Source organism: Calypte anna, chromosome 11 (assembly GCF_003957555.1).
Source record: "Calypte anna isolate BGI_N300 chromosome 11, bCalAnn1_v1.p, whole genome shotgun sequence".
In the NCBI taxonomy this organism is placed as follows: Eukaryota; Metazoa; Chordata; class Aves; order Apodiformes; family Trochilidae; genus Calypte; species Calypte anna.
Window position 1 is genome coordinate 9853471 of NC_044257.1, and position 16423 is coordinate 9869893.

The window sequence follows — 16423 nt, forward strand, 5'->3', positions numbered from 1 at the left end:
ACACAAAGAAGTTATTTACTGCACAAAAGTATTCTCAGTTCAACTGGAAGAGCGGACGCTTGCCAGAAGAACAGAACAGTTTGGGACAGATGGAGCTGCGTACTCAGGTGGACTCCATGTTACTAACATTTCCTGTGATGTTTTGATACATATGCTTAGACCAAAGATGGAAAAATACAATGTTCTATGACATCTTCATTTTTACTTAGCTTGTTACTGTGACTGATAAAGGCTGCAAAGACAGTCCTTTGTTTTTCTGATTTTCACTTGATGAAGAAGGCATTTCTCCAAATCTGACACAAAAATTTCATGTATTCTTTCACACCAGATTATCTTTCTTCATGATGCAACAGTTCTAATAACAGTATTCTGCATTTTTTTAATTAAGACGCAATTAATATCTACTAATATTTTCCATATCATTTTAAAAAGCAAGAAACCATAATATTCAATACCACCTTTCTGTACTATCGGGTGACTAAAATATCCATTCTGTATCTTAATCACTTCCGTTAAGATATCTGAATTGCTACCCACAGTATTTATGTATGCTTCACTAACAATACTGAGGCACTGAGGAGATCAAACAGAAATTAAACTAGGAACACAAGATTTTTAACTGCATTATTTTTAACTGTTACTTACGATTTTCCCTGTGGTGTACTTTCAGGAACATAAACCAAGTATGATGTCTTGGTGAACTGTGGTGGTCGAAATCCAGCAATTACAGAAACAGAGGCTGGAGACCCTCTACTTCCAAGTTTATCCGCTGCTACTACAGTCAGTAAATATTCCTTGTCCCTCACCAATGGCAAACCTGTTGTTTTAATCCAGCCAGTGTCCTTCTCAACTTCAAATCTGTCTTCACCACCTAAAAAGAACAGATCCACAAATTGCTGTCAGCAAGCACATTTTTACTTAATTAAAATTAAGAAAAGAATACAGTATCAATTCCAGTAGGTTTTGGCTTAGAACCAGTGTTCACATAACATTTCTAAAGTTTTGAAGCTTGGAAATAAGTAACTACATTAATTCTATGTTTCTAAGTTGCATTTTACCTCTTTGGGCAATTATCACTCTTCTTTATCCTCCAATACTTTGCTTTTGTTTGACCCTAAATAACCCTTACCAGAAAATACACTGCTGAGTCCTGTCCAAAAGGAACAATTTCACCTTTGCAGTGGTACAGCTAATCCCCTTCTGCTTAGACACAATTTTATTTCAAGAGTCCCACAAAGAAAATTATTAATGAGTCCATACTAACTTTGCAAAACTAAGGCACAACCCAGATCCTTTAAAAATTGTTAGAAATTAACTCGGATCTCCTGCAAGGGAAAAGGAACATTAACCCTTTCTGCACAACAAGCCCTGCTCAAAGACTGCCCCACCTCATACATGGGCAGACCAGCAGAAAGGTGTTCACTGAGGAGCAATGACTCCTCCTGTCCCCGTCATACCCTGGAGGACAAGCTGGGCAGGAACCCAATTCTGTGGGAAGAACACACTTCAAATCTGGCAAATCTGTCTGTAATCTCAATAAACATTGATTTTTCTCACACAAAAGCTGAAGGCTTATGAACTATTTGCAGGAGGAAGGCAGTTAGGATATTTCACTAACAAAACTAACAGACACAGACACAATAGTGAAGCCAAATACACAAGAAATTAGAGGGTTAAAATTTACCTTCCGAGAGGAAATATTCTACTGCTCCACAGATCCCTTCATCTGCATCCTCAGCAAGTAGTTTGTACACTTCAGTACCTCCTGCAGCTTCAGGGGAAACCACAGCCAAAAACGGGAAGGGCTCCATGGCCCATTCAGGTACATTGTCATTAACATCTGTCACAGTAAGGGACAAGTGCACCAAGTACCAATCCTTTCCTAATGGTCAGAGAAAAATGAAGAAATACAATCACTTAATCGCACTCAGAGTAACAGAAATATGCAACAAATCCTGAGTGTGTATTGACTGCAGTGTTGCTGGCATGTAATAAAACAAAACAAAACAAAAAAACCCCATGGATTAGAGCAAAACCAAGCAGCACAAATAGCGCTGAGCTGTAAGATTGCAGCCACCCACGTTACATTCTATGAATGCCTCTTTTTAGAAAGAACACACATTCTTAAATATTAAAAGTTTACATACATGTTTTCTGAAAGGTTACTTCTTCCTGAAGAAAAAAGCTCTCAAGAAATATTTTATGCAATCATTACAGCAACTCTGAATTTTGAAAATTAAGTATTTCTCGCCAAAAAATTCTAACCAATCTATCCACTTGTTAGAAAGTTCACTGGAATCCTGATAAGGTTTTCACTTCTTTTAAGGATTAAATGCTGGTTTTTATTTCAGTATTTATTTTTTATTTTTCATACACAAAAACATATCTACACACATACACATTTATTTTCAAAATAGCTTTACAGGAACTGAAACAACATGCAAAGAAGAACATCTAAAATTATCAATTTTAATTTAAATCTAATGAATACGACAAGGAACTTAGTTTTTAGGACTCTGAGTATAAAGTGTTGCCAAAATGTCTGATCATGTAAATAGTTTTATCTTGCTAAGAAGAAACATTCTCTGACAAAGATGTGCCACTTCAGCTGAGCAGCTGTACTCTCTGCTTCCTTACTTGCAACACTACATCCCTCTCCGAAAACATCCCTCTTCCATCTAAAATGTTACTTTTGTCTGATGTATGCATTTCTTGTTATCCCTCCACTTCCACAGCAATGCTAATGCCTTTCACATATCTCCTGCAAACTTCAGCTTTTCATAATTAGGAACCTCTGTCTGATGGCAAGTGGCACATCTAGTACACCCTATCATAATCTGCAATCTATAAACAACCAGTAAGTAGATTGTCGTAAAGAAAACTCTTTGGTGCTGTGATTAACAAAGCCAAATGTAAGTTTCTTAGTTTGGATTCCTGAGACTTAATCCATCATGACCTTTGGTCACTTTCTGTTCTTATTCAGAAAATTCTCTTAATAGAAAAATCAGCATTCACTCAAGATAATCACTGAGCATTGGTTAAACTTAAAAAAAACTGTACTAATTCATCTGAATTTTAGAACTGTAATTGTGAGTACTTTGCTTTTTTGTTGGCTTTTTTTCCTTTGACGAGAAACAGGAAGTGTATTGACAAACTTTTTAAATGCAAAGTAATTTACTTGTAATTATATCCTGTACTCAGAATCCAATTTTCCAGGTAATACAATATTAGCTTAAGATAGCACATACAAAAAAAACAGTGGCTACAACACAGCCAAACTCCTAATTTGTTAAACAGTAAATCACAGAAACCATTAGTTTCCAGAAAAAAAGAACTTTAAAAATGCTTTGCACTGTCATAGCATGGATATACAACACATGTTCTTACATTTTCATGGAAAAATTCTCAATTATCTTGTACATCAAGGTCCTACAAAGTCTTCTCAACTCTGAGATTAATTTTGTGTGCTATGCAGCCAGAAGTCTCACTAGGCAAAAGACAAGAGTGACACTGAGGTGCACCTACTACTGTTCTCATAGTCACCCAGGTGTAATTCCCTTTGACATGTAGGCACACCCTGTGAAAGCAGCTGCATATTTTCTCTGTGTAGCACAAAAGAAGTCTGACAGAGTACCAAAAAAACAATGTAAAGAGCAGCAGCAGCAGCATGGATATTATTTCCCACTACCATACTAAATAGAACAAGATGTGTTTCAAAGGAACATATTCAGACTGTCAGAATGTGCATTCCAAAAGCCCCTGGGCAGCCAGTCTGAGAAACCTGATGAAACTGCAGAGGAGAGAACTTGTTAGTTCTGAGCTGAGTCTCAGGTTGGAACACACTGTGGAGACCAGAAACACAGTAAGCTCTAAGTAAGAGGTGCCAAATGAGATCAGTGTCTGCCTGAATGCTCCAAAGATGTTAATTAAAAGGTTATCCAAAACAACTAAGTACACTAGTGTCAAAATTTCCTGTCTCTTCTCAGAAGATCAGATATTGTGGGAGCTGTCACAAGTTTGTAAATACTATCAGCTTAGTAGCTGGGCATACTGCAGACTTAAAATAGCAAGCACTAAATTAGCAGCTGAGTTAAGAACCGCTGAAAATCTGCCTCTATAATAACAAGATCTACTGAGGATCTGAATGCCCCATTGAATGCCAGATTACTCTGCCAGGAGTAGAAAGGTTACTGATTTTTGTGTCTCTCCAGTCTGGAAATCAATATCCTAATCAACCCCTGAACTCATTCTGTTTGAAGTTCTGCTCAAATTCTGAATATACATGCATTTCTCTATCAAAATGTAAGTCACAATCAAAGAATACCTGATTTTTATTGAACAAGTAGTAATAAACCTGGATACAAATTCCACTCTTGTCACTTATTGACTGTCAGACCACTGAATGTTAATATGCTGCTACCTAGTACATAATACTAACTCAGAAATACCACTTGTAAGGAAATTGTGGAAAACTGCATCAGGACCAAGATTAATCCCCACATGCCCTATCAAATTTTATTAATCAAAAACTAAAAGATCTTGGACATGTTCCTCCAGGTACTTGTGTTTTAATAGTTAAGAGACCTTAATGTCATATGAAATCTTGGGAAGATCATAGCTTTCATCAGGATGTTGGTTACACATCTGAATTCTCTGCAGAATTTTATTAGGATCACAGCATTGCACACATTGAAGAGACAGCCATAAGTGTCTCTCTTGACCAATATACACATCCACTGCATATAACCTTATGGATCCTATTGGTATGTTATCTTCTTCCATCAGCGCAGGCAATTTATTCACAAGCAAAAATACTAAATACATCATCATGATTTTGTTTTCAAATAAAGGCAGTCCGGAGGAAAATAACTAAGTCTTCCCTGGACTCTGTACCATCTATCAAAACAGCAACACCAAGCAGAACTGCACACCTCTGCATAGAGACCTACAAATGTGACCTGACAACTTGTAGAAACATCATCAGGGTGTCCAATGAAACATAATCAGACAAGAACTTGCCAGAGGACAATGAGTGTGATGAAGAGACCAACATGGACAATAATGTGTAGTATATGTATGTCTAGCAAGACAACAACTAAGAATTTCAAAGCTTATATTCATGCATACAATTTTTTAAAGCATAACTCCACATTCTAATGAGCACAGCAAGTTTTTCAATAGTTTTCATTATCATTACATATACATTACAAAATGCAGTCTCTTATTCTTAACTGACATAGCTGCTTGCCTACAGAATAGCTGTTTTCCTACAGAATGGAACTTAACCCAGACTGTTAACTAGTTTTTAATAAGGTAAAACTTATTTTCTCTCCTACTTATGAAAATGATTTGTGCTTCTAGACAGTGGAAGGATGGAAATTCTAGAAACCAACATCTCTTGATAGTTAAGGCATCTCAATGCCTCTTTCTATCAAAACACCTCCACACATATATCTGCCAGATATATGAAGCACACAGGTATGTCAGTATATTAATAGGAGTAGTAAATTATTTTGTATCTACATTCATATATTATGATTAGTAGTAGTTTATTAGTAGTATACAAGTAGTACATGTGCAGTAAGATAGCTACATTATGGAGAAATAATAAGCTACAATTCCACTCAAAATCTTTAAAAAACAGCTTAAAACTGGTAATCCTCTGTGGATTTGGGTTAAGTCCTACAGTCAGGTTCTACTTAAATTATCTGTTCTGAATACCAGGCCCCGACAAGAAATGGAGATACCTTCCATCTATATTCCAACTATATTCAACAATTCCAGTCAACATACTAATGAGATACTAAGTCAGGAATTTGACACAGGTTTAATTATACCTAAAATAATTTTTAAACTGTTTCATAATACACAACCAGTTAGAATTTCCTCAATATTAAACACTAGATACTAGGCTTTCAAGCCAGGCACACTGTAGATATCTTAGACAATGCCACCCATTTTAAAAAATCCTACCGTAAGAATAGTTCTGCTAATTACACCTTTGGCATAAATGCAGATTTTGCATTTGACTAATTTTCTACCCTAGCTTCAGACAGTAGAAAAGTTTAAATTGCTTTCTTACAGATACTGAGCATCAAGAGATAAAACTGGAAATTCTTGATGCATACAGACATGGCAGTAACATAACATCAGAATATTTATATTAAAAATTAGTATTTTAAAAAGTCATACAGAAAATAACACTTCATACTGTAAAGAGTATATCATCTTTATATTTGATCAGAAAGTGGGTTTTCCTCTTCTCTTATTTTTCTCTATTATGGAAGCTAGTGAAAACAGCTTTTATAAGCAGATTGCCACGTACTTACCCTTTGCTGTATCAAAATTAAGCCATCTCTACAGCTCTCTCTTCAGTTTATATAAAAAATTAAAACTAAAATGATAAACTCTAGTCCAGAGGTTTTTCCCTCTTGAGCTGCTTAATTCCCTATTAAAGTCAATTCATGTATCATCAAAATCCTTCTTAGGGCAGCTCATCCTGAAGTCTGCTTTTTCTCTGATATTCCCTCCAGTTGGAATTACTTCATTTTAACTTAATATTACTGGCAAAAGCTGTAGCACTGAAATTCATTCCCTATCACAAAAATCAATCTTCATAACCCACTGCTGAAATGTATCACAGGTATCCATATATAATTGCTTATTTTTCACGCCTCTCTGTGGTTGAAAACTGATAAACAGAAGGATTTATTATACTTCCTCACCCTGAATTCCAGCTGCGTTAGATAAAGTAATACATTAAGCTGCCCAAGTCTCTGCTCACAGGAAACATGTGATATGCCATAACTTAAAATTTTCATCCCTTGGAAAAAAATACATAAGCAAAAAATTAACTGACTTCCTAGGCAGTTATACCATAGCAAAAATGCTCTTTAAAATCAGCAATAAGTAACTTAAAAATATATCAGAAAAAGAATCTCTAAAATATCTTTCTTTAGGTCTGCCTCTAGACAAACGCCTAGATCCACATAACTCACAAAATCAGTCCAAACATCACTACCAAACATACTCTTTGTAAGAACTACACATCCACATAACCCAACTATTGGTTTCCATAGCAGAAGCATTTCAAAGAATGTCAGTTTCCCTACATAATATCCCTAGTTGTTAAACTTTCATCATTTTATATTAGACTGTTTTTAGCACTACACCTGTTCTACCTCTCAATAGATGTGAAAAACATAGGTCACCCCAGCTACCTGAATAAACTGATTCAGTAAAATCAGAATTACTGCACCACCAATAACATTCTTTTAAGTCCACAATGCCCAAGCCGTAAGACAGACAGGATTTGTGCAGTATCTAAAACCCTTTTCTTTTAAGAAAAAATTCTTTTTTTTGAAAGGAAGTCACTTCTCCAAGCAAAAGCATGGAAGTGTTATTCAAATACCCTTCAGGAAGCAGCAGTGCAGATCAAGGACAGTGTCTGCTGTCTTCTTTCTAGGTTCCTTCCTCTAACTCTCCAGGACCAAATGCAGTAACACATCAAACACAATTGTTAACACCAGAAGCTTCAATAAAGGCAGAGTTAAATACATAGAGAAAAAATTCCATTTTCAATTAACTATTCCAAGTTAGAAATTTGATCTTCGGTGAGACACAGCCACACGAGTATAATAAAATATTGTTATTTCAAAAAACAAACAACAAACAAAAAAACCCACATGACCACACAATGGGAAACCATGAGGACTGGGTTACATGCTTTGTTCAAAAATCTTGGGAAAATTTTTGATAAATTACAATGGGTGTCACAAGGATATAAAATAATTAGTAATTTTAATTTTTCCTGTCAAATTTAAGACACATAGTGGGACTTAGTATTTAGAAGAAAAAGAAAGCCCTCTCAAACTTCTGAACCTCTGGGAGTGCCCAAGTTAAAGGCTTGCCAAAATTGGAGAATATACTGAAAATTTCAAGAAGCAACCAAATACCTTGATCAGATAATGGTTCCTTTATTCTTTATGTTCTTCACTAGTTTTTTTACGGTTTTACCAAATCCAGGCTTATCTGAAAAAACTCTTTTGTTGTGTTCACCATTAATTTTCCAGGAAACAGTTTCCACATGAAGTCACATGAACTAGTTTCTCCAACCAAAGGTGAATTATAAAGATTTGTTGACTTGCACAAAAACACTGCAAAATAATAAACCCTGTGATTTCATACAGCAACTGGAAAAAACAATATCCTCTCACCTACCTTTATTGTTACAACAAGGGTGTCAGGAAGGAGGAGAGGGTTTTAATGCTTAAACATTCAGTTAACAACTCCTGAATGTTATGCTGGTTAAACCAAGCCTTGAAAATCAGGCATGCTGAAATACTTTGATTGCAGTTTCAAATACTGTATGCTGGAGTTTCCTCTAAATCCCTCTCTTTTCACCATGTCAAATCATAAAAGATGCTGTCAATCTGTGGAATCTGATGCATTCTCAGACTTCTGATTTAATTAGGATTACATGACTGTCTTTTCTCTCAAAAATATGATGGCTATTTCTTTAAGATGAGACTTGAAAATAAAATCCTTGTACTTGTTAAAAATGCAGGCTTCTCAGCATCAGTGTAATTAATAAAACTGACAATGCCAGACCTTCTGGTTTGAAACATCTGACAATATGGAATATGTACTTGACTGAACACGTCTCTACAGATGAGAATAACTATTATACATTCCTTGACCATGCTGAGGGAAAAGGTATTATATTATTACGAATAAGCAATAATGAGTGTGAAGCTAGGTTGGGTCCTGGCATTTTTAGGTCACTTCAGTTTATTTTTGAAAGGAGATTAGGAGTGTGTTAAAAATCTCACAAGCCTTTAAGTCATTATCACCATTAAATTCTGATCTACAACTACCTCAACACTAAGTATTAAAGTTAGAATTTGTCTTTTTGTTTTTAAGTTGTTCCAACTTCTAAGACTTTTACCTTCAATAGACAAATGTTTTTGACAGCTCTGGTTTTATTTTCTTGGGTTACTTCAAGTGGAACATCTTGCATTTGCTTGAGAGGACATTGCTGTGCTGAGGAGGTTTTGCAAATTACACACTGAACTTTTTTAACACCTCACTCTTTAACATGCCTCCATATAAAATAGCTATGGACTTAAAGTTAGGGAAGATACCTTTCCACAAATAAAAATCTTAATATCCTGTTTAAGCCTCTGTAATAAAAGCTACTGGTTATTGTACCCATTCCTACTCCATATCCTTCATAAAATAGGACAACTACACCAGAACATTTCTCTACTGTCATTTCTGAAAATTCCTGAAGTATATGATGGGCCATTTTCAAGTACTTTCAGTCATTTGCTCATTCATAAAACATAAGCTTTCTAAAGAGATACCTTTGATGGGCTCAAGTTGTAGACAGCCCACATTCTCATCTAATATCTTATCTTTTTTTGCAGATAGAATAATAACAGTACCCTCACCAACACAGCCTGCTGTACTTCTTTGTATCAAAAAGTGGACTTTATATCTGAAACAATATAAAAGGAAACCATCTTCCAAATACTGAATTTTTCTCCTTTTGCACCAGAATACTTTGAATTAAAAGGCAAAATTACTTTAGGTTCTCAGTTTCTTTTTTATTCTGAAACCTAAACTCAAACCAAGAATATTTAAAGATATTCAATCTATGAATTTGGACATGCTATTTCTAAGAATAACTGAAAAGAGAGAGTTTGGGAAAAAAATAAATAAAACAATTTCGTACTCAAATAATATCTGAGGTAATTGCCGTGTCAGTCAGGAAATCAGTTTCCAACTGGAGATGTTATAAACCAGCTTTGAGGAGGATCCTATCCATGTGTTCTGTGACTTACTACTATTATCAGATTAACAAATTCTGCTGAAATTTAGTCAGTTCTTAAAAATAAAAAAATAAACGAATGAATAAATAAATAAATGAGATGCTTATTTCTCTTGCAACTTACTTCTCTTTATTCAGCTTAAACCCAGATTGATGTGTAACTGTTAACATGGATGTAATACATAAAAGGGGTAATAAGAATTGTAAAAGACATCACCCCAGAAGCCACTTAGTTCCTAGGGACAATCTACAAAGAGCCAATACAGCTAGTAAGGCACTAGGGCCTCAGACAAAACTAAAGCAGATGATCTTTGGCTTCCAAGCATGAAAACCTTCAAGATTTAAAACACACATATGACTAAAAATTACTTCCTCCAGACTATATGTCATTTAAACAGTAGAAATACAAAATATATAAGTGATTGCTGTTCACCATTTGGAAGGGCATGTCAAACATCACCCTTAGTAAATCCTCTGGAAAGAAAAAATGAATGACAGAGGATTACAAAGCTAATGCCCATGGATGAAGTAAGGTCAGAGGAGCTGAGACAACAGAGGATTAGAGACAAGATTTTTCTTGCACTTCCCCCCAAGCATTAATGGAATAATAATGGCTCCTTCTCAAATTAAATGCTAGCTCTATGTTAAAATATTCTGTATTAAAATCTCGGAAATTTTACCTTCTGTTCACTGGGGAAAGAACTTAAAATATTATAACGCTTTTGTGAAGACTAAATAAAATTCATCCCAAGAAATTAAGTAGGATAAAATCTGAAGAAAATGTGAGCATAACCATCCCTTCTGTCCAGGCAAGGTTAACTGAATATAACCCAAGGCTGAGTGACACGGGGGTCACTAAACAAATTTGCTCATCCAGGACCATGTACTAAAAAACATGCTCATGAGGTTAAGTCCTGAAATTTTGGAATTCTGTTTAGCATTTCGTTATTCAACCTAATGTAAATGTTTTTCCTGGTGTTTCTCTTTGGTTTGGGCTTGTGAATTGTTTTATTTTGGCCAATATTTTTGTAAATTATGAAAAAAATGTAAATATTCTGGGGGACATACTTCAAATGAGTAGTTTCAGCTCTCAAGATTTAATTTTCCGCCCAATGTCCAAACAGGCCAATTTAAGCTCTTGAGGTAGTCAGGATACAGACAATATTTTTATAGAAATGCACACATGCTGATGTTGCAGAATTTCATTGTCAAGTAGCAACAAGAACAACCTCCTCTGCAAGGTAAAGTGAAAGGGAATGAAGAGTGACAGCAAGGCAGGAAGAGACCTCACTGTCACTGAGCAAGAAAAGCAGAGCAGGTCCTAAGATAAAAATCTGGTTTATCCAATAGCCCAGTGGTCACCACACAAATACTCAGTGATGAGATGGATCTCAGATCAAGTGGGAAGCCAAGAGCCGGATGCACAGCCAGGCACAGCACACTCCCTAGGCAGCTCAGGAAAAGACCTCTACTCAAGTGCATCCTCTGAGATGTGGGGCAGAGGCCACAGACAAGGTTTGTGACATGTAACTGTCTGATCCAAGGTTAGCCAGCTGCATGCTGCCCGAGCTGACCTTGAACACGGAAAAAACCACAACCAAACCCAGGGAGCAGAGCTGCAGGGTCTGTAACTGTGCTCCATGACCTGACAGCCAGGTCTGCCCCAATCTGAAAGGTGACATCCTACCAATCTGTGACAACTATTGGGATTAACTCATCTGTGATCTCTGCTTCTTAAAACTGACTTTAGCCTAGTTTTAAACCTTCCTTCTAAGAATTAATGTCAGGAACTCACCTGAAATTACCTCTTCTCTTTTCACCCACACCATAGAAAAGGCACTTTGCAGTATAGGTCCAGATTACCCATTACCATGCTTTCCAGTGACTACTGCTTCCAGAAAACATATAAACTATGTCAAAACTATAGCTACGAACTAGCAAATGGCCACAAAAAAATACACAGTAGAACTGGGAACATAATTTCATCTACAGATTGCAATTAATTTTATTGTGATGGTACACAAAATAATTAACTAATTTTAAAAATATCAAGGAAATAATGGATTTTTCTTGGCATCTATGTTAAATAAACAAACAAATAAATAAAATTTATGGCCAAAATATGTCCAGTCAAAAATTATCTATAGCACATATCTGCACTGGTAATGACAACAGTGGTAGCACTGTTTTGTCCACATTACTGCAATGAAACTTAGAGCTTAACTGCAGCTTTTCCAAGAACCCAAACATGCATGCAAAGCATTGTTCATACTACAAATACTCCTCAAATCTGCCCCCAGTGCAGGGAAATGCACACCAGCACCAACCCTATGTTCACACCATATGGTTCTGCAATTAAATACTCCACATAGTGAGGAGAGAATCCACTACACAGGTAGTTATTTCCACTCCCAAGTGGAGTCAGCAAGGCTAGCTTGTGCCTTCAACAAACTGCAACTCAGAGAAAACCCTTCTTCTATGAACATGTAGAAAATTATCTGCATGTTGTGATGCTAAAGATCTGGTTGTATCTGGAACATTATTCATTTCAATGGAACACCAGCCCTGGACACACTGCCATGTTGACTATCCAGGAGAGAACTGAGAGGAAGCAAACAGAAAATAATTTAAAATTCGATTTCAGCTGTCTGCTCTGCTTGCCATCTTTCTCCCTCTTCTATCCCATCCTTTTTTGTATCTTTTTTACATTACTGAGGTTTGGATTGTGCATAACAAAGGAGACATAACTTTCTAAATCTATTTCGAATACCTATGTATCTTAACTCCTATAAAAGGAGAACATAAACATTCTGCAACTTAAGAGTTTTAAAGGTGCCATTATCAACTTTTATTCTTGTTCAGGTTTTTTTTATTTTTTAACTGCGTTAGCAAGTATTGCTTCAAACAAAAAATCTCTGGCATGACAGTGACAACCTCTGTTCCAGGCAATCTCAAACTTCGATATTGAGACTAGGGAAGAGAAAAAAACATCAAAAAGGTGAGACTTGCAGTAACCAGGGGAAAGGTTAGCTGCCACTTTTCTGAAAACATTTTCTTGATTCTGACAGAGGCAGCTGTGTCACCGACAAAGAGCTGAAACTTGAGCTACATGACAGAGTGGGTGAACATCCCAGAAACATATACAGATTGACCTGGCAGGTTTTGTCACTGCCTCAGAGTAATGACAGCCACTTTGGCATGTAGTCTTGCTAAGGATTCAGTAGCAAAGACAGGACAGGACACAGGAAACATTTGTATGCTGGAAATTGGTTTATCAGCCTCCTGGTTAACAGCAAAAGCTCAAGCTGGAACACGGCATGAAGCCAGAAGCAGTGACTGAAACCAATATGCTGCAGACAGGCACATTAAAAAAGTGAGAACAGGAGAAAGATCTGAGAGTTGTTCCTCAGGATCCGAGTGTAATGAGTTGGTGATCCAGCCCTCTTCCCCGGGTAAGTACCCATGCCACTGAAACTGCCAGCACTGATTGGAAACACTGCAGGCATTCTCAGGGATTTAACAGACACCAAGGAATAAGCTGTCTGACTCCCGTGGGCTGTCCCTCAGTCAGAAAACAGAAGAGATGAAGGAAAGGAATAGCATGGGAAGCTCTGGATTTCTCCTGCCTGCCCTGTTCATGGCTAGCAGAAGTTACTGTAAGCAGGTACACTGCTGAGAAGTTAATAGTTTTCACAAGCACTAGAAGTCACATCATACAACAGCCTGTGAGTGATGACAATTGAAATCATAACCGTAACACTTTCATGGTGTACATTGGCCTCCTCAGATTGTTTTTAAAAAGAGCTGTCCACAAAGGCACCAGTCTTGCAAAACCTCACATCATGCTTGGAGTGGAACGTACTTAACTTCAATAAAGACTCAGTGACTTCAGCTGCGAGCTTCTAGTTAAGCACCTGCAACGATCAGAGCTCTGGGAAGCACTTTAGTGGGGAAAAAAACCCCAACTTGTAAGAAGTGTGGTACACCTAACCTGCTTTGTCTCAACATATACATAAGTAACATTCTTTGGTTACACAATACATTTTCCACACTGCTCATTATTGACTAAGAACTTTGACAGTCGGAATAATTCGATTCTGATAACCCCCTTACTGCACCTCACTTACCTGCACAGTCCATATTCACCATGCAATGCTTCTCGTCACCTACAGCACTTTAATAACAGATCTAAAAGATCAAAACTACATTCCACGAAGTTAACAGCACATGACACTCCACATGATTGTCGTCACTTGAGGACGTTCTGCTCCTTAAAAAGATAAACCCCCTTCCAACTCACTGATGGCACAAGACCCCTACTGTGTTCAAGACCCAACTTTTTTTGCAGCTGTAACCTTGGAGCCGAGCGCATCAGCGGCGTTCAGCCCGTCTCCTCACGCCCTCCTCACCTACCTCTGCGTTCCTGGACGCGGACGACGAGATCCCAGGCGGCCGCCGCCTCCCTGTCCAGGGCCGCCGCCAGCCTCACCTCTCCGCTCTCCCGCTCCACCCGCACCGGCGACTCCTCGACGGGCGGCGACACCAGCTCGAACCAGGCGGAGGCGAAACGCGCCGGGGCCAGCGTCGCCAGGCGGCTGCCCGGGTGGGTGTCCTCGGGCAGGGAGAGGGCCAAGGGGGCGGCGGGCGGCAGAGCGGCCCGGCGGCGTCGGGCGTCGGGGCTGTGAGGCGGCGGCGGGAGCCTCTGTGGCTGAGGCAGCACCTCCAGTTCCAGGGGGTCGCTGAGGAGGGGCGGCCGCCCGCGGTCGCGCGCGTAGAGGCGCAGCGGGATGGGCGCGCGCAGGTGGAGCAGGGAGCGCACGAGCACCACGCGCCCGCTGCGCGGCACCACGAAGAAGTGGGCGCTGCGCGGGAGGGCGAAGTAGCGCAGCTCCGCGTTGTCGCCTGCGTCCGCGTCCTCGGCGCGCGCCTGCCACACCTGGGACTTCAGCGCCAGCGTCTCGGCCACGCGGAGCTGCGTGACGCCGGGGCGCGGCTTCCCCACGAAGCGCGGCGCGTTGTCGTTGTCGTCCAACACGCGGACGGTGAGGGCGGCCAGCTCGGCGGTGCCGGTGCCGGTGTCGGTGCGGCGCGGCAGGCAGTGCTTGCAGCACAAGCCCAGGCGGAGCGAGTAGAGCGCCCGCGCCTCGCGGTCCAGCGGGCGGCGGGTGCGCAGCCAGACGCGGGCGGTGCGGGCGTGCAGGGACACCTGGAAGTGCCCGTGCCCCTCGCCCAGCAGCTGCAGCCGCCAGCGGCGACCCTGCACCTTGGCGCACCAGGGCTCGGGACCCAGCCGCGTCAGGGGGATGCTCAGCCCCCCCACTCGCGTCCCCGCCGGCCGGTTCTCCCACACGTGCCCCCCGAACGAGGGTTTCCGCCGCGGGCCGGGCCGGGCGGCGGCCAGAGCCCAGCACAGCAGCAAGCAGCGGGCGGCTCGATGGGCTCCGCCGAGAACCATGACGGCGGTACCCGGGCGGGATGCGCGGTGCTGCCCGCCGATCCCCGCGACGAGTGGGTGGGCGGGCAAGGGGCGGGGGCCGGGACCGCTGGGCAGGGCTGGGGCCGGGAGGCAGCACCGCTGGGCTGGGGCTGGGGCCGGGGAGGTTCCCGCCTCCGCCCCGCCGGCAGCCGTGCGCGCCTCCGGGCTTACACGGAGGGATCTGTGCCGCGCCTCTGAATCAGGCTGTCCCCAAGGATAGCACGTTATCCTTCTCCTGTCGTGACCCCACCGCCTCCCTCGCCTCCCCAAGACCCCGCCTGCCCCGCCAGCCGAGCTCTTGGCTCACTTACCCCGGGCACTAGCTCACAGGCGATGTCCCGCACTCTGCCGCCTGCGGACGAGATCTCCCAGCGCTCCGGTGTTCACTGAAAAGAGATTTCTGTTTATTTCTAGGTAGCTACACGTTACAAAATCCCAGTTTTGCCCTCAGCTTGTACATGAGCAATGTCACTGGCCTAAAGTTACGTCTTGAGTGACAATCAGCTCCTCAATACCTCTTGATTTGTAAGGGTAAAATAAGTGTGTAAAATAAGTGTTTCAGGTGAGATGTAGCTTAACCAGGGAATGACTCTGGCAATAGAAAGAAATAGAATCCAACATTTATTTAACAGAGTTGGATTTTTGGCATCAGTGAGTAAAACTAAAAAAGCAATAAGTAAAACTTAATTTCACCATTAAAGTTAACTGACTACATAAATCAGGTATGTTGCAGAAAAAGTTACTATATTAAGCAGTTCCTGTTCAAAATAGAATTGTGCTTTCATGAGTAATGTGAAATAATATAAAACAGACTTTAGGTCTATTTATGTGGTATATAGGTCACTTAAGAATAATTCTGAGATTTAAAAAAAGCAAAATATAAAATGTATCCTGTACTAGTCACCTTACTCAAATTTTATGAGACTGTGAATAACGGTTACATTTCTTATAAAACAAACTGCATTTTCCTTATAATTCCCACACAAAGCTAAACACCATACTGCACCTTCCTGATGCCCTTTTAAAGAAACTGGTTGCCTTTATAGGGAAATGAGAGTCCAGGACCAAGTAGGAAGACTACAGGAGACTCAAAGTGAAAAATCCTCGTGTTCTAC

At 40.1% G+C, this 16423-nt stretch overlaps 1 protein-coding gene across 1 annotated transcript in view; it reads right to left on the reverse strand.

The window, feature by feature from the left end:
- The window catches only part of LOC103526582 (neural-cadherin), a 56646-nt gene extending 41359 nt beyond the window's left edge, over positions 1 to 15287 (reverse strand). Inside the window, exons 1-3 of the mRNA XM_030457514.1 lie at positions 14246 to 15287; positions 1685 to 1882; positions 646 to 871 (exon numbers count right to left, since the gene is read on the reverse strand). Coding sequence (XP_030313374.1) covers positions 646 to 871; positions 1685 to 1882; positions 14246 to 15287 — 1466 coding nt within the window. The remainder of the gene's footprint in view (positions 1 to 645; positions 872 to 1684; positions 1883 to 14245) is intronic.
- Positions 15288 to 16423: the final 1136 nt, after the last annotated feature.